We start from the raw sequence: 21672 nt of genomic DNA, 5'->3' as shown, positions 1-21672 counted from the left end.
AAATATAGTTTAGTGAATAGAATTGTTGGGAGATGAGGTGTTGGTCTGGTATCAGTAAATAGTTTAGCTGAGCTTGTTTGCTAAAAGCAGCTGCCTGCTGCTGGACATGGTGACACAAGTAAAACTTAAGATAAAATAAATTTGCTATTAATCCAAAACTATGAGCTTAAAGAGGATTAAAAGTTCTGCGCGGCATTAGAGCCGGATGACAATTAGTTTGAAGTTCATGACTCAGGAATATTTCAGCTAATTCAGTGTGAACGCAAACAAACACTGATTAGCAGAGCTTTAATGACAAATTGCAGTTGTTTCTTAAAAAGATGTTTGTTCACAAGAAAACTTCCAGCCCTAAAGGACAAAATGAAAGTGAAGGGTACGAAAAAAGAAAGAACATCAGGTCCAGTCAGACTGCTGCGTCGCCTCCTCGCCACTAATCCTGGCAACTCTCAGGTCTTTTCCTGAACCACGTTGGCCTTTCTCGGTCTGTGTGTGTCTTGTACCTTAATAGAATGGTCTTTAGACTTTGATGCTACATCTCAGAGGATTAAACACCTCCCTGCAGCCAGGGAGTGTGCCTTTCTCCTTAAATCTCTCCCCCTGCCAGGCCCAGACCTACCAGACACATTATTGATCACGGGAGGTCCTCCCCTCAGCCTGCAGCCTCATTTAGTCCGGCTTCATTGTTTCCAGATGAAACAGCCAACAACAGCCTCCCCGCCGACTAAATTTAATGCATGCTGCTACCTTCAAAGCCCCAGACTTTTGCTTTAGTCCCTTGCACTTCAAGTCCTTTCTTCATCTCCCACCAGTCACCGTCGTATCCTGCAAATCAAGTAATCAGGTTTCCTCTCCCTCACCTCCTCTGCATGAGAATTTCAAACTATACAGGAGGGGAGAAAAAATGAAAAGAGCAAGCACACAATCAATGCATTTTTGTGCCAAAAATCACAGCCCTTCTTCTCTGGGCCACGAATCAGATATCACACGGATAGAATCAGATTAGGCGAACAGGAAGGAGCATGCTCAGAGTACGAAGCACAGAAAAACACGGATAAAAAGGACATTCCTCCAGCATTCTGCCTGAAAATGATCACATTCTGGCTGTTTCTTCAGTATCTATGTATGCCTGGTTCTAGCGGAAACTGTGGCCCAATCCAGCGTTAACTTTAATGGGACAGATTAGCCACAATGCAAACAACGTCAGGTGCATTAACTCCAAGGGGAGTGTTTGTGAAAACTGTCGCAGCAGAACTCCAAACATGTTAATCCCAAAATGAAATAACAACGGAGATGGCAGAATTCACAGAGATAAGCGATCTTGCGATTATCCATACAGAGAAATAATATCCACTCTTTTTCATGTACAGACACCTTAAATTCTTTGGAATAGACTTTCAGACTTCAATAAAATGTGCTGCATTATAAGATGAATAGACTTGGACCAAATTACAGCATTTCAGATTTGTGGCACATGACATGAAGGCTTGATTTTGTTGTTTTAAATACCGACCTTTCTGAACTGTCATTTTCTGTCATATGTTCATGTGGTAAATATGGTACGGTTAATGTTAGAAACTGTGATTACAGTCTCCATTCTGACCTCCATGCGTCACACCTGTCACTTGCTTTTTTGTTTTTTCAAACCGTGGGCTTTTATCACTTTCAGTATACTTTTGATGTTAAGTCCAGCGCCTCTATGGAAACAGCACGGCCCGAGCAAGAAGCAGAGACAACTCAGAAATGCATTCTGTGCAGGAGGATGGTGATACAATTTCATATTTGAAAAAAAAAAATAGAAAGTGGAATTTTATCCAGATTTGTATTTTCAATAAAAAAGAAACAGATGGGTACATTTTCCCACAGGTGTTACCAATAACATTACATTTTTAATTTGCGCCCACACCTGTCTTCTACCTTTTTGGTGAAAACAACCAAAAAAGCTCTGAATTACTGATCACACTGGATTGTTAATGGCTCAGTCTTGGCTTCTTAGGATGCAGTTTAGTGCAGAGAGATTAACTTTTTTACAGAGTCTGTTTAATATGAATGATTCATTCTCTGTGTTTTTTTTTGTTGTTTTTTTTAAATGAGACTATACACAAAGCAATTTTGATGAAACATCACGATTTTAACCTTAGATTTGGTCAATTTTTCCAAAAGAGTGGCAGATGACTATTTGAAAGATTGTTAGAAAATTGATACAGATTCCATCCATTTTCAGTTTCTGACTAAGATAAATGGTGTAAATTTGGAGTTTTTTTAAACAGAAAAAAAACGCTGTCGGGTTTTGTGGTTCTGACGGTTAATAAAAAAGGGAAACGATAATGCAGATTTGATAAGAGATACAGAATTACCATTGCCTCTATCTGCAAAGTCAGCCAAACTACAAACCAAACTTCTATGCAGACTTTCACTAACTTTCAAACTCGCTAAATTAAGGGCAAAGTAGTTACTGTATTTGCAATACACATTGCCCTGGAACAAAAATCATGTTGCAGGAAATCTATAAGTAATGTAACTGTACAAGAAGCCTTTTTAGGGAACAGAGTGAAAACCAAGAAAAAAAAACAGCCAAGTTTTTAGGACTTCAAACACATCAAGTATAGCCTTGGATATAAAAGAAAAACTGCATCCATCATCTCTATTTGATCCTAAACAGTAATTAGACTCTATGTCTTTTCAGCTTCAACATCTCCTCATTAGAATCATCAATAAACGCGTCAATCACACGCAGCATTTTACATTTTTATACAAATGTCTTTTTAACTTTCTCTATTTTAAGTAGGTTACTACCAAAAATAGCGGCAAACTTTTGAGACTGTTTCGCCCCTCACCATCCATATCCTACTCACATGATGATTCCACATGTCATTACTGGGTCATCAAACTGTCATCTGTCCCACGTCGAGCTCCGAGTGAGCACCAGAACATCACAGGATCAAAGAGGAGCTCATTTCAAACGCAGCACCGCCACATTTTCTCAAGCGTTCTGCTTGATTAAAAGAGGAAAAAAGCTTCCTTTCTTCTGTGAATCCCCCCATAACTTCATACTGCCATTGTCCTCGAATCAGAGAGTGTGTCGACACGTCACACTCTCATTACGAGGCAATGAAACAGATGTAACTCAGCAGCATGAACTCTTTAGAAGAACAACAGAGCAGAACAAACAAGAACGCAAACAAACATGGCACTATATGATGCATATATAACAAGGACAAACTACTTGCAGTTGTTCTTTATTAAATGTAGACACAAAACCAGCAAAGTGATGAGATTTCTAAAAAAAAAACACTGTGTGCTACAGAAACAAAAACCTCCATATAGGAGCAGGAACAAAGAGAACTGTACGCCATTTTTGAGAATAAAAAAGGACCATTTCACTGTGTCTTGTACCCCCAAGGCAAAGTGAATTACACACCGCAATGTGCCTTTCATATTACATTCCTACCCGGGTCTGTGCCGGGTGATTATTAGGTGCTATAGCAACCAACAAATCCATTTAGCGTTGTTGGGTAATTAGGAGCCAATGGAGCGATTACCTCTGCTGCTCTCCAGGACAGCTGACAATCTGCAGGAGCCCGAAGCAACTGCCGGACCAAATCTGTTCAGTCTGTGGACGGTTTCTTATCGTGGAGCTTCAAGAGTCAAAGGAGAACCATTTGTTTCCTCAAACAATGACACTCATCTATCTTCAAGGAAAGGACTGTAGAATGACGTGCAGGAAGAGAGGTGACATCTTTCAAGTGACTATTTGATTACAGATTGATCACCTCAAGAATACTGAGCACCGGGTTGGGGTGTATTCTGGTGTTTTCTGTGGAGTAGGCAGCTCTTGTCGTTTCTGCTCTCTGCTGCGTTGAGTCTCCATTACCGAGGTGACGAAAGAGGTCATTTGTCATTGAACTCACTTAGACTTAGAGTCACTTACAGTACATGTGTCCTGGTCTGCCTGAAAAGCAGACACTTTAACTCCTCTCATGTCAATCTGTGGTTGAAAAAGGTTGTAAATTGTCTGCATTATGTTGCACCTTTAAACCCACTTCTACGAAGCACTTTGCAATGTTTCCCATGCAAAGTGTGAACCTGTCATTGTGAGCAACGTAGGGTTTCAATGTCTTGCTCAAGAACACTTATGTTGGTGTGAGCAGGGACCCAGAGATTGAACTACTAACCCTGTGATTAACAGAAAACCTGCTCCATCCTCAGAAAGTGCAAACGTTATTCTCTGTCTGCAGCTTTGGGCTGTTTTCCAGCAACTTAGCAGCATTAACACTAGACTTTGTAGGTCTTGATTTGTATGGAGTCTGGAAAAAGACGGACTCTAATCAAATTTGGGATCTTGCAAAAGGAGAAAAGTCCTCTAAATTTTATCTAAATATTAGGAACACTGTAACATTGCTTCCAAAATGGTCCACATGAGTAACAAACAATATTATTTCAGCATTTTTTGATCTTTATAATCATGTTAAGACTAGTCAAAAGTATTTCTTACGGTGAGGGAATATAAAAGTTATTGACTTTTGGTAGACGGTGGAAAGCTTCTGTCTAGAACGAGCTTATAATTCCGATGCTCAAAGACGTTTTGCAGCATTCTGCCAAAGTAAATTTATTTCTGACTCAAATATTTTCAAATGACCACAAGAGATCACTTGTCAAGAACATGACAGCATGCAGTGCTGTAATAGTGCCATAAGCTGTTCTGCTGAGAACCGTCTCGCTGGGATAACTAACTCTTTATCTCGAGCGATTTTCGGATTGTTCATGATGCTCTGATGATACCCCGAGGCTAAAAGCTCGGCTATTAAAAGAACATTCATTCACTGCTCTGTGAATCCGTTGTTCGGTGCGCTTGTAGTGTCTGGAACAGAACTCGATATGTATGGATGCTGCAGAGAGGAACAGCATGCATTCAATACAAACTACAGAGAATAAGCAGGTCCACTTATAGCAGCTCTCTTGAGGTTTCCAGTTGGTTATTTTTGCATGCAAGATCTAACATGAGCATGAAATTATTCTCAACTTCTATACAACATGGGAAAGTATTACATAATTCAACTGTGATCTCATTAAGAAGCTGTTAAATATTACAGAGTTAGTGGTGCCACAGTCCTGCAGCTGGTTTGGCTAACATTATCTGTACTAATGACCCTCACTTAGTTCTCCTGACAGATTTCTGCTCCTACTTTGCAGGTGATTTGATGTCATCTCCTCAAATCGCTCAGGCTGAAGGAGGAAGCATTTAAGAGTTCGAGTGTGCTTCCACAAATGTGTCTGATGTGAATGCGGTCAGTTTATGGCTTGAACCGAATCTCCATTTGCGCCTGCAGCTTTTGCTCAAAGGGCAAAACTGATAAGGGAAGCGGTTGGCCTGAACACTTAATGAGCTTCCTGGCTGCTAGTGGTCAGAGGAGGCTGTTACCTTTGGAAGTGCCTTCATCTTCTATCGCTCGCTCTCACATTGCAATGTGACATTTTTCAGAAAACTCTCTATTCACGGTGTATCAAACGCTGCCTGATTGTGTCGGCGAGGCAGAGGGAGCCTCGCTGCACTTTCATGCTCATAAAAAACTGATTACTGTCAGTAATCAAGTTAGGGCAAGAAGCTGTGGTTACATTATGCTGTTTTTACTGAGATTCCTCTGATGACCCCCCGCCGGCTAAATGTCACTGAATCAGTGTTAAAGAAGTACTTCTGTCAGAATGTCGTCTAACGTGCTGCAGATCTGGTTTAGGTTCAAGTTGGAAAAATGTCATTTTCACTTAATTAAAAAGACTATTTTGTGGGAAATGTAAGGGTAAAATTGAATTCCAGGAGCAGTTTTATTCTTAATATTCTTGCACAACACTTTAAAAGTGGTGTACCTGTATGTTAGACTTCTGTAATATAAGGTGGTGGTTGTCAGGATTGATACACAAAAATGTCCCTTGAGGTTTACAATATTTGGAAAGAAGTTGGTTTGTTGGAGTCAGAGATTTGATTTGAGTTCATCTAGGTTTGCAGCTACAGCTTGAGAATGCATTGTTCTACTGTGAAAAGCATAGCAATTGGTAGAATTCACATGTATTTTTCTGATTTGATCATTTGAATTCCAAAACAAAAACAAAAAACAAAAGCTTGCTCGAGATACCAGAGGAAGTAAACCTAATTTGTTCACTGGTACTTATTGAAGGGACTGAAAGCTGTTCAACTTTGACCAATAGTCAAAAACCGGACTCAAAGGGCTGATCTGTTGATGCTGAGGTCCTACCTTTCCCTTAAAAATGATCTGACATTTATCAGCTTTCCGTACAACATTATAGAACGATGGATAATATTAAACAAAAGTTTGTAATTCGTTCTCTGTGAAACTGCAGAAGCTTTACGGGAGTAAAGTTACACATGGCCTCATAATCAGGTTTCTCTCTCTTTTGTGGTTTATAATAAGCAATTACGGGCACTGAATAAAGCAACCGGAACTACAGGTGTGAACAAAACTCCTGAAAACAGATTAGCAGCGAAAGGGGAGAATAATCAGATCACTGCGGTGCACCGAAACCAAACAAAACACACACACACAGTAAGAATTAGAACATCTACAGCCACAGGAAAGTTTGAGTCAACTTATTAGTGGGGGGGTGGGGGTGGGGGTGTTGGTAGCTTTCAGCTTTCAGGAAAAGACAGAGGTGCATAACAGAGGAGGAGGTGTGAGAAAGCGCTCGAAAACATGGAGAGCAAATGGAAAAGTAGAGTAGAATGAAATAAAGATGGAGGTGTAGATGAACAGAAGGCGAGGCGGCGGAGAGAGAGCAGATATCCTTGGGAGCCCAGAGAGCAGCAGATGTTGCCGACACTGCCACAGTGGTCTGAATCATTCATTCTCTTTTAGTTTTTATGGCAATCTCAGTAAACAGTGGCCTTGTGCTGTGTCAAAGGAGTTGTTTTCTCCGAGCGCATGCGAGTGCTGCTGAGAGATGACGGATGCTACAGAATATCAGTCTTCGCCCCGCTCCGTCCTTATCTTTGTGGCTTTCTTTCAACCCTCCATCTCCTCCTTTCATACACACACCTGCTAACCGAGGATCATGAAAGTTTTAGAGGCCTGGCATGAAGTGCTCACAATGGTATGAAACTCAGTCAAGACTGTTCCCTGTCTGGTATTTGAACACAGCACTTGAAAACAACAGGGCAAAGCATCCAAACTGATGCAATATGCATTATGTCCTAAATATACGTTTCATCTAGGGAAGGAGTTATAAAAGCTGCACACACACTTTTCTTCAGTTGTTCTGCACAACTCAAGGAACGCCAATCACTCCGCCCTGCTCCTCTATTTCTGGGTTTCCCAAACGCTATCCTTTGGCTCTCTCAAGGTCCACACCAGCAAGATATCTGTGGAAATGTTGCCCATTATACTCTCTTTTAGAAGTCCTTCAGTCTTAATAAAAAACAGCTCACTCACTATTGCCATTTCAACATGACCCATTTGAGTGTTTTCAGAACTGGTGCCCTGAAAAAGGCAAATGTATTGTTTCCACGTCCAATCTTTCTGCAGACGTCTCCGTGCAGCCCAAAATTTACGACCGTGTATGTTACACTATACATGTTCCAGGAAAGCAAACAGTGCTCAAAATAATGACGAGAGAGGTTCTATGACGTCCACACCTTCATAATTCATCATGAAAATAGTTGCAGTGGAAGTGGTTTCTGTTGGATTTTGCAGGTGTTTTGATTTGGAAGTTCTAAATTCTACAGAAATCCCATGCTACGTCCACCCACTGTGCTCAACACATCTGCACTGTGCAATCTACAGTACAATCTGCAACTAGCTGCTGCAACGTATGAAAAAGTCACAGCCAGTCTTTCAGCAGCGTCCAACAGCAAGGACAATGCACACACAGACAATGCATTCCTTTTGTAGCACGAAGAGAGCCGCATGAAAGCTTGCTAGATAATAAAAGCTAATAAAAAAATCAATAAACGCTTGAATCATCATCATCCGAGTATTTGAAAATCTATTACATATTAATCTGATATTTTACGACCTCCCGCCCTGACTGACTGCAAGCGGAACGAATCCAGTGATCTCTGTTCATAATAAAACACGTTCACATTGGCATCCTTCCTAAAAAAAAAGAATATGCAGCACTATAACAATATGAAATTATTTTCCCTTTATCTCTGAAGGTCATACGTTGCACAACCACAGAATGGTCAGGTAAGTATTAACCAGGCTGCATTTGACGCCAAGACAAATACCATTGTTCTCTTGGGAGGACATTTTTCACAATAAAGGTTTTCTTCGGCACCAGAGCCTCCTGGACAATTCTGGAATTTACAGTATATACAATGTTATAGCCACTGATTATGAATGTTTTAACTTCGCTTTTGGCAAACCTTGTTTGAATGAATAAGTAACAGGAAGACAGACCGGTCAGAGGAACAAACTAGAGATACATATAAAAAAAAAAAATGTTATTTTTTGCACAAAATACTTAATTCATCCAAAGTAGATCCAACAACACAGCTTTGTGCTCAGTATTTATTGATTCTACCCCCTTATGGACTCACACAGGTAGCTGCAGATACTTTGGATGCATTATTGCAGTTGTTTTTGTGCTACTTTGCTAGCTGGTATGCCTCTACAGCTCTGTTTCATATGTTTTATGTGCATATCAATGCAGTTCTGCCAACATTTGCACTATTGCCCCTGTAGCGTTTTCAGCACAGACAAAAATGTTGGGCTGCACGCAGACAGGTCTGGGCAGATTCTCACAGAGTTGGGAAAGTGACAGAACTTACATCATGTGAATTCTTACACAGTCAAAGCAGCAGAAGGTATAAAACTCGTCTTGCACTATTTTCTAGTCTGTCTTGAGCCCACATGGAGAACAAAGTTTATGCCATACACTGCAAAAAAAATCCAGGTTTTTTTCACAGTTTTCAACAAATTTACTGTTATTTTAGAATATGGAAATGTTATTATGGAAAGCAACCAGCAAAATCACAGAAAAAACACCACCAAAACCACACGGTAACCATGAACAACAAGCCACAACTGTAAAAAAAAAAAAGATTTTTGATCTCGCCATCAAAATATTTGTATTTTCACAAATGGTAACACATTGTTTCACGGTGTTTGACCATAAAATACATTTTCAAAATCAGCAAAAAACACTGCTGTTTTACAGGTATGTGTGGTTATGTTTTCTTAATTGTAAATAAATTGATTGCCATTTTTCAGACTTTCCTTTTTTTGTTAAATGACAAAAAATATCGAGTAAAATTAAGAGAAAAAAAAATTTTTACACGCTGACGGTGAAAAAAAGGCCAACACTGACCAACATGCCCACATATAAAAACATATAAATGTTGCAGTAATTTAATTTTTCTCAATGTGTGACCATATAATTACACAGATTTTTATATATTTTTTGGATTATTGCTGCTATTTCTATTCATTTTTATCCCCAGTGTAGGGACTGTAGCAGACTCTCGCAGACGTGGAGAACAAGGAGAGCATAGCACCGACTTCCTAATATACATGTGGAAACGAACACGACTTTGACACACACAACATGTATGAACAGAATAACTCCTCCTCCTTCGCTGCTTTATTAAACATGAATGCAGATTACATCCGCAGCTCAGATCTGCAGCATTCTCAGACTCCCACAGAGGACTGGTGACATGTGTCAGTGCCATCACCAGCTCCTCCCACGCAGACACACACTTTAATACACACACACACACACACACACTGCTACACGCCATCCTGTCAGCAGCACACGGAGGAGACGTCCAGAACATGCATCATTCAGAGGCCTGGCCGGTGGCTGCATCCTCCACTTACTCTGCAGCAGGGAGCTTTGTTTCACACTTTACTCAATAAAGTGGAGCAGTTTTGGTAAAATTTCAAACCTATATTTATCAGTCAGCAAATAAATACTCAATCCGGTGCCTTAAGATTTGAATTCATCTCTTTTTGCTGTAAAACTGACAGGACTGAATACATACTGTATGACTGTCTGTCGTCAACCTTCTAGCAGAGACTGCAGCAGTGCATTCATGTTCACGACAATAAAAACCTGCAGTAAGTCTAAATATAGACTTTCTAACTGTGTTTTGACAGCCAACAGCAGCAGCAGATCTGAATTCTTATTTCCGAATAAATTCTCACACTCAATTGCACATTTGGTGATAAGCCATTTTTCAGGATCGCCGTTTCTGGGAACATGTTTTGAATTGTTTAAAAATAGAGACATTGCAGCGACTAGACATTAAATATGTGAGATGCGACTGAGAAACCATGAATCAAAATTTGATAGGATTTACTGGAACGGGAAAAAGTAACTAACAAAAAAAAACAATGCCAGAAAAGTGTTAAAAAAGTTACAATTATGATAAAGGATTTAATAAATAAACAGATTTAAATGAAGGCTACAGCGTGTTGTAGTAAATTAACTCATTTAATTGCATTCTTCAGGTAGTGATCCATAATTTTTCATGATGTCGATGTAATTGAAAGGCAGTTACTATTTAATTGGTCACATTTTGTGGCATTTTATGTAGATTTTGATTAAATTAAAATACTTACCTTAGGAAAGAATCTCCAGCTTTTAAACAACAGTTTTATACTGAGTGTGCGGTACATATAGTAACTGTTATTTTACTGTTGTTTTGTAAAGTACTGTGTTTGAACAGATTTTCACAGTTTTTTACAGTTATTTAATGTGTCATTTTTTATGGATTTTTAACATTGTTTTTGGTACTAAGTGTCAGGCACTGACAGTTTTTGCTGTTTTTAATGTTACATTTTTTTTTAACATTTTTTAAAAGAGATTTTTCTGCAGCCTTCTGCCACATTTTTATGGATTTTTTTTTTTACATTTTTTTTTCCCAGTGTGTAAAAGTAATCCTCTTGATTTACTAAGAATTTTCAAGAATGTCTTGCTTCTACTTTGGTTATTTATTATTAAATAAGCAATAGATCCTAATAATCTGATGAAACTGAATGCTCATCAGTGATCGCTGACATGTAACAAAGAAAAATGCTGTTAAATTCTGTAATCTATGCATCATGTACACTCAAACTGTTTTGTGTATCAACCTACTTGTTCAGATTAGCTCACATAACAAGTGTCTGTACCTGGTGGCAGCTGCACCTTCTGTACACCCCCCGCAGAACTTCAACCATTCTAAAATAAATAAATAAATAATGAAGCACACTTACAGTATCTCAGGACGCGGTGGAATGAAAAACAAATTCACAAAAGGCAGAAATGTGAGTAAAATAGGACCTTTAAACTTTGCTGAATTTGAATTCACAGCTATGACAGCCTGAATAATTCATGACCCGCTCATGGCTCGGGCTGTAAACAGAAAGACGAGAGGAGTTTTTACAAGCGTTTACCGCTTACACATTTTGTTGTGCTGTGAAGTGGCAATTCTGAGAAAATATTTACTGGAGGGGAAAAAAGTCACACAGTGTATCCTTATCTTTAATTATATAACACTGTTTCAATATGATCACATACAAAGACCTTTACAGCACAAATTTCATATGTAGCTTTAAAAGGCACCATTTTCTGCACAAAGTATAGTAAAGTCTGTGAATTATTGTTCCACCAAGGAGGCGGAGCTATGTGACTATCGGTTTGTCTGTCTGTCTGTTACCAACATTCCTCAAAAACGAACAGCCAAATTTGGATGAAATTTTTAGGAAAGGTCAGAAATGACACAAGGACCAAGTGATTAGATTTTGGCAGTGACTTGGCTTATAGTTTGGATCCACGGATTTCTTAAAGATTTCTGTATCACTGCGAGATAGTGGCATGGTGTCACTGTAACTATGACAACAAGTTAGCGCTATGTCAGCTGCCTGTTGACGATCACATGATTGCGATCCTACTACAAATCCACCATTGCGGATTTATTGTGACTTGTCCAACAGAAATGATACAAAGAACAATTCATCAAACTGTGAAGTTGTTTCCAAGTCCCATCAATTCCCGCTGCCCGCTATAGGTCACGCAATCCGTACAAAGCACACACATGCATAACACACGCCTGTGCTCAGCATAAGGTCATTTTGTTTGTGGGTACATCTATATTAAATGGCCACATTCTATGTTGCCGTCATTTCTGCCAGGACTTTTGTCAAGATTTCAGGTGTTGGAAATGCTACGACTGAGCAGCCCTGGTGAAGTACTGTGCTCCGAATACTTTCCTAGCTTGTATTTTAAATGCTCTGACAAGGGAGAGCAAAATGTAATTCACCTCCACAAAACAGGAAACTAGTATCTCAAATGATTCCTGTGAACTGGCCCTTTAGGTCCTTTGCATGTTTTGCTCTAAAACATGTCCACAGGAGGCGGACAAACCCCTTCGCTGTGACCTCCTGTAATGAACGTCCTTTGGGGTCGAGGTGATGAATAAAAAGCATCATCAGGGCTCCTAATTCAGCTCTGTTGCTCTGTTTCTGGGACTGAGGCTGAGGCTGGTAAAGCGAGTGGGAGTTTATTCAGCCTCTTCACTGAGGCGAACACCAGCGTCTCTGACTTTTAATGGGGCAGGTGAAGCGAGGTCACCCAGTAGTAGCGCGGTCGATGAATAACGCAGATGATTATGATATCGCTGCACTTCCAAACACATATTAGTGCAGGACGTTTAGCCCACGCAGCTGATCAAACGTGCTGCCTGAGATAATAGCACGGCACACATCAAAGACTTACTCACTCCATGAAGTAATAAAAAATCTGCTCACTAGTAAAAGAAGAAAACATTAAATCTGATAGATGATGATTACATCACACAAGATTAAAGCAATGAGGGCCGCTGAATGCTTTGCCTCACAGTCAATAAATTAATTAACAACAAAATCCATCTATTAGCAGCTCGCTTTGCTTGGAATTATCAATCAACACATTTTCACTGCATTTCTTCATGAAAATGTGCTTTGATGACTGAACAAATTATCAAATACTTCAGTGTAGGGTTTTCCCATCATGAATCTCCAATGTTATCTTTCCACCACGACATTTCAATAATTTAATTTGAGGGGGAAAAAGTGATATTACTGAAATTAATAGTCTTAAAACTAAGAAAGAACTTAAAGGCCGATTTGTATTGGTAGAATTGTCTCCCCTTAGGCAGAGTTTTTGTATGTTTTTCTTGAACTTCAAAACAACAACTCTCAGAGCACAGTCCTTTTAATATTCAATTAAAATCCAAAGTTGCACTTCAAGAGCTGTGGAGTCATGTTTATTCCTGCATTAATCTGAAACTTTATCACAAACAAATTCCTTTCAAAAAGCAGAGAATGTATCTGCAAATCAGCAATCATTACTGACAGAACTATATTAATCCCAAATGAAATTCTTGTGCCAGATATTTGAAGTATTATGCACTAGTAAAAGTTAAAATAAAACTAATGAACTTAAATTAAGACTGGAAAAGAAAGTAAGAAGTAATACTGGCAATGATAGTTGAGCAGTTATTGCGCATTGTAATGAAGTATTACACATGACAATTGAACTGATATTGCCTGTACCATTGAGAAAGTAAAAGTGCAAATGATATTGAGATTATCTTTCAGTGTCTGCTGTAGAAAGTACAGTTTGGTGGCCATTTTAGAAGAGACTTTATCAGGTGTTCTGTGGTTCACCAAAGTCTGCAGCTGACCCAAATTCAAGCAGGCTCACTGTACATTTAATTTCCTATCTTTAAAAGCATGTTTTTATTGACATCCATGTACACTAAGTTAGAAATCTGCACGGCGGAAACTCTCTTTAAGTTGTAGCCAATGGGGCTGTCGTTTTGACCATATATGGTCATGAGAAGACGGGACATCCTGTCGGACCGGAGACCCGCGTAAAGGGGAATCTATTGTCAGTGAAAGTGGGAGGATCCGCAGGGGGGAAAGACTACCCCGATATGAACTAAACAAAAGGAAAACGCAGCCCGGCAGGTTTCAGACATGTTTCTGTCAGAGTCCGAGGATGAGTCCGAGAAGATGTTATCAGATTCGGACTCTGAGAGCGAGTGTAGCCGGTGCAGCCTGGACGAGGACGACACTCCGAGAGGGCTGGCCCGAGGATCAGAGAAGTAAGTTTACCGCTGGCTTCGGTCCAAAGTAATGTGCAGCTCCTGAACCAAGACGTGCAAGTCAAACCACACAGGAATCATATGCATCCTAAAATAATGCAAGCTGCAGTACGTCAGTCTGATTGTACCTGCTGCGCCTGTGCGCTCTGGCTGCGGCTCTTTCTGTGCACACGCTGCCTCGTTTTCAGCGCATAACTTGCACAGCGGCGGACTGAGCTGTGCACAAATCTTCAGCAACCTCACGGGAAACGCACCTAAACAGAGCTGCGGGCTGCACGGGTGCCGTTTAAGCAAAGTTTATAATGACGTTTTGTTGACTTTACGCACAGAAATCATCCGCTTTTTTTGCAGCATGAGGCACCTGCGCGCTCCTGGGGCGGGCATATCGCGGTGCAAGAATACACGTATTGAATATATTTCTCCGTATTCGTATTGAGAAACAGTTTTGGAGTGTAATAACGTTACTAAAAATGTCGAATCACCCCCAGTGGCGGATTTAGATTTTAACAAAGAGTGACCTAGTGGAGGGGGAGGACGTGTGGGCACCTGTGCAAAGTGCACAACTTCTGTATTCTATATTGTATTTCTTTTTCTTATTTATTTTTTTTACGTTTTTTGACTTATCAGCTAAATAACTTAAAACCCTAATATATATGATCACAAAATATGACTTTGTCATTGTTTAACACCCAAGCAACAATAATCTGGTCACCTTTAGATGATGGAACAGATGAAGCATTGGACAGAACAAAAACAGTGCATCATGATTATAATACACCCACTATTTGAAAGGACTGCTACTCTGAACACATAGTGTTCAGTGCTGCTAAGACTGCAAAAATGTTTGTGTAATGTCTTCACTGGTGCTTATTTATGACAACAAATCACCCTGAAGACAGCTTGGGACTGGAGACTGTACACATGTCAAAATCCTAATGGTGCTGTTTTTATTTTTAGATGAAATTTTAAGTGAAAGTCTGCATTACAACCTGGAGGTGACAGATGTGAAACTGACCCAGCTGGAAGGGTCAAATGACAGATGTTACTGAGCTGCTTCCAGTGTTTTTGAAACTTGACCTACAGTGGGAACCGAAAGTCAGAATATCCCAACGTCTGCTGCTTTTTAATTTGACCAGCCCAGCCGCTAATGATAGTTTTCATTATTGATTAATCTGCAGATTATATTCTTGACTTAATTATTTTTTTCTGTCCTCTGACAGGCTGATTAATCTTGTTTTCTGACCTCTGTAGGAGGTCTTCAAACTTTTGCAGAGCTGTTGTATTAGAGTGCATCACTGAGGTGTGTGAAAACTGACAACTAGGACTAAACAATTCATCTAAATGATATGAAAATCCCAATATGACCAAGAGCAAAATCACCTGCCATTTCTGGCATTTTGGTGCAGTGCAGCTGTCTATGAATCATATTTTTTTTAGATTTAAAAGGACATGTTTGGTAAAAACCAAAGCAAAACACCATAATTTTTGTTTCAGTGGGAAAAAAAAAAACTTTCCCAGCAATATTTGTGAAAATAATTGCAATATGATCTCTTTTTTTCATATTATTCAAATATGCTGGCAATTTAGTATTTTTTAAGGACAGGATGGATATCACCCTGCTTTACATTATCTGTAATTTTGTATTGAAATATTGGTTTGCATTTTGATATAGTAAATTTGCTCTAATGTCCAATGAGAAACCATTTAAAATAAAATATCTGACAAATTAAGTCACATTCTTGCAGAAAAACATGCTGCCATGATTCACTTTATACACTTTGTTTGATTTTCTGTCTTGCCAGTAGTTCCAGGTTTAAGTTGTAGGTAATAAAGCATCAGCTGCTAATGGATTAACCCTAAACTATCTGTTTTATGCACAGGGAAGACTTCACGGAGGATAGTTCAGATGAGGAGGGGAACAGTCGACCTATGAAGAGAAGATCTCCCAGGAGGCAGCTTCGCTCTGCATCTTCTCCGCTATCATCACCCCTCAAATCTGCATCTAAGAAATGGGAGCAGAGTCCCCTGAGAAAGAAGATCCACTATGGATCTACACCCAAAAAAACTCCTCCTCCCCCAGCGCCAGAAAGACACTCTCTAGTCCCTGCAGGAAAACTCCGAGCCGGAAGCAGCAGCCGGACAGACAGGCAAACAAGGACGAAGCGGATGAGGAAGATCAGTGGCGTAGTATTGATGAGGAGGACATGGAGCCTCCTCAGCCGCATTTCAGACCTGAGCGGGACGTAGGGCCGCAGCTGAACAGAACAGCGAATTACACGCCACTCGAGCTCTTCCAGCTGTTCTTCTCCACAACAGTAATCGACACACTGGTAAAAAACACCAATGCCTACGGGGAGAAGAAATCCCAGGAGCAGAAGGAGAGACACGTGCCCGTCACGGCAGCAGATATGTACTCCTTCATCTGCATCGTCCTCTACATGGGTATCGCGCCGCTGAAAACTCTCAGAGACTTCTGGAGAGGATCTCGGCTCTTCAACCTGCCGTTTCCTGCTTCCGTCATGCCCAGCAGACGCTTCCTCGCCATTTCCCGTAGCTTACACATGAGCGACCCGGCCGTCGAAGCAGCCAACGACCAAAAGAAGGGGACGCCCGGGTATGACAGACTTTGCAAGATAAAGCCGCTATACGAGCAGATTCTGGAGGCCTGCCACACCTTCTACCATCCACACCAGCACATCTCTATAGATGAACGGATGGTGGCGAGCAAAGCCAGGATCAAGCTCAAGCAGTACATTAGAAACAAGCCTACCAAATGGGGCTTTAAGCTTTTTGTGTTGGCAGACTCCACATGTGGCTACACCCTGAACTTTTTTGTGTACGGGGGAAGGGAATGTGAACCCACAGGGAAGGGGCTCAGCTACGATGCCGTCATGAAACTCCTGAACATCCCCTTTCTCGGTAAAGGTTACAAGCTCTACGTGGATAACTTTTACACCAGTCCTACTCTATTCCTCGACCTGCTCAAGAGGAAAATCTGGGCATGTGGCACCGTTCGTTCCAACGTAGCCGGTTATCCAAAGACGAAAAAGAACAACAGGCCGGAGAAAACCCCAAGAGGAACCATCCGCTGGATCAGAAAGGGACAGCTGCTGTTTGTGAAGTGGTTCGACACCCGGGAGGTGATGATGTGCTCCACGATTCACAAAGCATACAGCAGCGACATGGCCAACCGCAAAGTGAAGAACCCAGATGGACAGTGGACAGTGAAGCAGGTGCCGATTCCAAGCTGCATTAGAGATTACAACCAGTACATGGGGGGTGTCGACCTGTCGGACGCACTCATCGGCTACTACAACGTCATTCACAAGACGAGGAAATGGTACAAAACTCTGTTTTATCACTTAGTGGACATAGCCACAGTGAACGCTTTTATACTCTACAAAGAAATGTGCAAAATGCATAAACAGCCTTTGGTCACACAGAAGAACTTCAGGGAAGAGCTGATTCTGTCTCTGGCTGAGATCGGTTCTACTCCACGCCGCTCCGCTCCACAAAACTTCATGTCTGCGTCTCCTTTCAAAAGGCCTCCTGCTTCTCCATTCAAAGTCCCACCTGCCTCCCCGTCTAATGCCACCTCCCCTCCCCCTGGCTCTCCCTCCTCGGTGCCACCTCTTTCCACTGAGGCTCCACCAGCTCCAGGTTTAGGTCACCTGCCTGCTTACTTTGTAGAACAAATGAGCAACGTGGCCTCCAGAGACCGGGCCACCGCCGGCAGGAGGACATGTGTGGTCTGTAAGAGAAAGTCACCGGTCTACTGCAGCACATGTCAAAAAACACTTTGTTTCACTTCCCTGAGGAACTGCTACAGTGAGTGGCACAGAAGTAATAATATCTGTGTTTAAGTTACTGGAAATACTTGCAAAAGGTCTGTATGAATGCCTTTGGGAGGGGTAAAACTTCAGTATTCACTAAATTGGTGATGTGCCTTTCACTATCATGTGCCTGTAATCACCACTAGTAAACAAATATCAACTTCCTTTTGGTTCATTAGTCAAACTCTCCTTATTTGGTGGCTATTTTATGATTATGTAGAGTCCCCAACATTCCTGTTAAAATGATCTACATGCAGTATATGATATACTTGGATAATAGATATAGAATAGAGAATAACTTGAAAAAAACTGTGCTTAGTGAACTAGAAGAGGATCTACATTAAAGGATAAATCTTTTCAAATAAAGACATTCCCAAAGCTTCAATATCTCCTCCACTTATTACCCATTTAAATACTTCAAAGTATCTCTAAAATCCTAAAAGGGGAAATATCTGCTTATGTTCAAGTGTGCTTTTTATGTTTATTTTGGGGTTTTTTACAGGCATCTCTTGCATGATTTACAGTTTAAAAAAAAAAAGCTCCACATTTTTCTCATACTAATCAGGAATCAGCATGTTCCAAAGGTGCTCCAAGAAACTTCTGTTTTTTCCAGCTTCTGTTCATAGAAATAACAATGTTCACTGGTTCTGGTTGGTGCTGCAGTTATTGCTTGAAAGTCTTTGAGGTGGTCTTTGACCCACCAGCTTTGAACAGTGTTATGTGACAGCGAGTACAACTGGACTACTACATGTAATTTTACTCACACATCTGCAAAGACTGATTGCTGAGCTGTAATACATTGACTTGAATAAGATTTTGATTGAAAACTGGACCAATCATTCGATGTCACACCCAGAATCAGTTTGGGGACCCTAAGTAGGATCAGACATATCTACCTAGCTCTACCTGGAAGACTTGTAAAAATACATACCTCATGTCATCCTCTTTTCTTTTTTATCTAGCATTTAGATTCTTGTTTACATCACTGGAAGCTTACTTGTATCTTGTAACTATTGGATGTAATAATAATAGAGCTGTACACTGTTTATTTATACTACTGGACGTGTTTTCATGTGCACTGGTTACAGCATTATGACATTTATACTGGTTTTACTGGTTCTCTCGGTTGATGCAGGTTTCTTTTTTCAGCATCTCAGCTAATATTTGCCATTTCTAGTTACCTCAGGATCAAACCTCTGTGGTTTCGGGCAGCATTTATCAGACTCAGATGGACTTGGCTTCTTCGATTTGAGACCCAGTAATGCGACTCGGCACCACATCGATTGCAGACGACGATTAGAAATGCATATAAGACGTTTTTATGCCACAGTACCTCAGTACTTCTACACTTTACCTCAACACACTGATACTACATCAATGCAAACCTGAAACATGAGACTTTCTTCGGATGCGCTTTTGTAGGACTGCTTTGAGATCACATTCTCGTGGACTACTTTAGCAGTGGATAGAAACTTTACAATTGCTGTGCGTATTTAAGGAAACTGTTTACAGAAATGCAGTATTAAAACTTGATGTAGTGCAAAATGAAAGCAGTGACCTCACAGTCTCATTCTCCTGTCCTCGGCTAAATGGGGTTCGGAAACAAAACTTGAAAAGATCACACGCTTACAAAGTGGAAAACCATTTGGCACATGATGCTGCCAAAGCTTGTATTACAGCTGTTACGGACCCGAGTACCTCTGATTGAGTTCAATCTTACACTTTCATGTTATTCCAGTGTGTATTTTGATGTTTTGTGTATTTGTATGTGGGTTAGATCCGGTTTTGATGTTCTGTACTCTGTAAAATTAGAATAAACTTTTTAAAAAGCTACTTATTTCTGAGTTATTTTTAATAATTGGTAATGTTTGGGAGCACAGTTATGGGAAAAATGATAATAATTGCACACAGCGTTCATTTTGGTGTTCTAGATGAATAACAGAGTGGTTTTACAGTGATGGGCTGAGATCATTCTGGCACTTTGGAAAGCGATGCTTGGAGACATGATTCAGTGATGCTAATTATGTAAAATAATGATGTGGCACATTGGGAGTGTTACAAACATAACATTTTTCATTATCATAAAAGCAATTTTGGAGAGGTTTGGACATTTTCAAGATGTTCAACACAGCTGTCACTCGGATAATTACATCTCAAAGCTGGCCAAAAAAAATCGGAGTCAGATATAAAACATTTTTTAGGGAGAGATTGTCTGAATTTCTGCTTCATCTTTCAATAGTTCAGCTGTGCCAGAGAGGACATAAGACAGAGAATCCACAGTGTTTGCCTGAAGATGATGTTTACGTTCAGCAGAAATAGGCTACAACTGTAATGATTTGCAAGATGTGAACTGAAAGATTGTGGCACAACACTCCTATTGGCCTGTGTGTGTTTGTGTTGTTTAAATCTGCATGCATTCTTGCATGAACGTGTAATATCGAGAGCAGCTCTCGATGAGTCTAATTGGACCAGTAAAGATAGTGTGATGGGAATTTAAAAAAACAAAACAACTGATGATTACAATTCTTGTTAATTAAACTGTAAGCACACCTGCTGTCTGTCAGTTTCATGGTCACATTGTGAATCTCAATACGACACGAACCTGACGCTTTACCAGACACCATATGTACAGCACACACCGGGGCAGCAGCTCCACGCAGCTTTAAAATTACATCAGACACATCACAGTTTGTCAGGACAGAAATATGAAATAAGCCACTCCAGTCATTATTGGTCCTGCTGCCTGTTGCATTGTTTCACTGTCAGCAAATGTAAAGATCTTTGTATGTTCATCCACATTTCATGTAGTTAGCTTACTTTTCATTTTTCAATTAGGCAACCATAATCCACTCAGTGCATAGTTGAGTCACCTACTTTACTAAATGAGCTAAAGACACAAAAGTTTGGGGTCACCCAGACAAGTTCACGTTTTCCATGAAAATTCACACTTTCATTTCTGTGCTAGCATAATTGCACAAGGGTTTTCTGATCATCAGTTAGCTTTTGTACATTAGAACACAGAAGTGATGGTTACTGGAAATGGGTCTGTACCCCATATAGATATTCCATTAAAAATCAGTCGTTTCCAGCTAGAATAAAAGGGGTTCTCGGTTTACGACGTCTTACAACGTTATGCTGTTTTGTCGGAACTGGTTACGGGTGGGTCTTCAGTTTACGACGTATGCCGTTTTGTCATTACTGGCAACGTGCAACTAGTTGGTGAGCAGAGTGGACGAATACATCGTTACTCAGTGCTATAAAACAGCTTTGTTTACATTCACCGGTTGTCCGCCACCTTGGATTGTGCTACATTTGTTAACTTTTTGCCCTTCATTGTGGCTCCCAAGCATGATCAAGTAGATCAAGTTGTAAACACAGTGCAACATATTCTGTTATCTTCTTGTAAAATGACTCATACATGCATGAAACCTATTGGTATTCATTACTTTTCCGAAGATCTGATCGATATCGTGATGCATGTAATGGCTTTGTTTACATTTTGCCGGAGTTCCAATTTAGTGTGAAAATGGACTGGGGTTGAATTCCCCAAAAGCTCAGAAGAGAAATACATAAAATGGGTGTCAACATGCAATTTTAGGCAACATATTGGCTCTGAGTGGATAATGATAGGAAAAAAGTTGATTATAGTCAACCTTTACCACTACAGAGTCCATAGTATGAAAATATTCATAAGACACAAGATATCTTATATATACATACATACATACAAGATATCTGCTCTGTGTAAATACATCC

General features: G+C 40.2%; 2 protein-coding genes across 4 annotated transcripts in view; one reads left to right on the top strand and one right to left on the bottom strand.

Moving 5' to 3' along the window:
* LOC110955612 (protein kinase C-binding protein NELL1) overlaps positions 1-21672 on the bottom strand; it is a 393573-nt gene that overhangs the window by 183650 nt on the left and 188251 nt on the right. The gene's annotated exons all lie outside the window — the stretch shown is intronic.
* Positions 13856-19749, top strand: LOC110955613 (piggyBac transposable element-derived protein 4-like). Its single transcript, XM_022200671.2, has 2 exons — positions 13856-14083; positions 15964-19749. Exon 2 carries the CDS (start codon positions 16093-16095, stop codon positions 17944-17946), a length of 1854 nt encoding a protein of 617 aa, XP_022056363.2. The 5' UTR covers positions 13856-14083; positions 15964-16092; the 3' UTR covers positions 17947-19749.

Source organism: Acanthochromis polyacanthus, chromosome 2 (assembly GCF_021347895.1).
Source record: "Acanthochromis polyacanthus isolate Apoly-LR-REF ecotype Palm Island chromosome 2, KAUST_Apoly_ChrSc, whole genome shotgun sequence".
In the NCBI taxonomy this organism is placed as follows: Eukaryota; Metazoa; Chordata; class Actinopteri; family Pomacentridae; genus Acanthochromis; species Acanthochromis polyacanthus.
This window is presented reverse-complemented; position numbering and strand designations above follow the sequence as displayed.

Bases quoted from the DNA above. Each gene is read 5' to 3' on its own strand.
- LOC110955613 (XM_022200671.2), top strand. From the start codon at position 16,093: ATGGGAGCAGAGTCCCCTGAGAAAGAAGATCCACTATGGATCTACACC.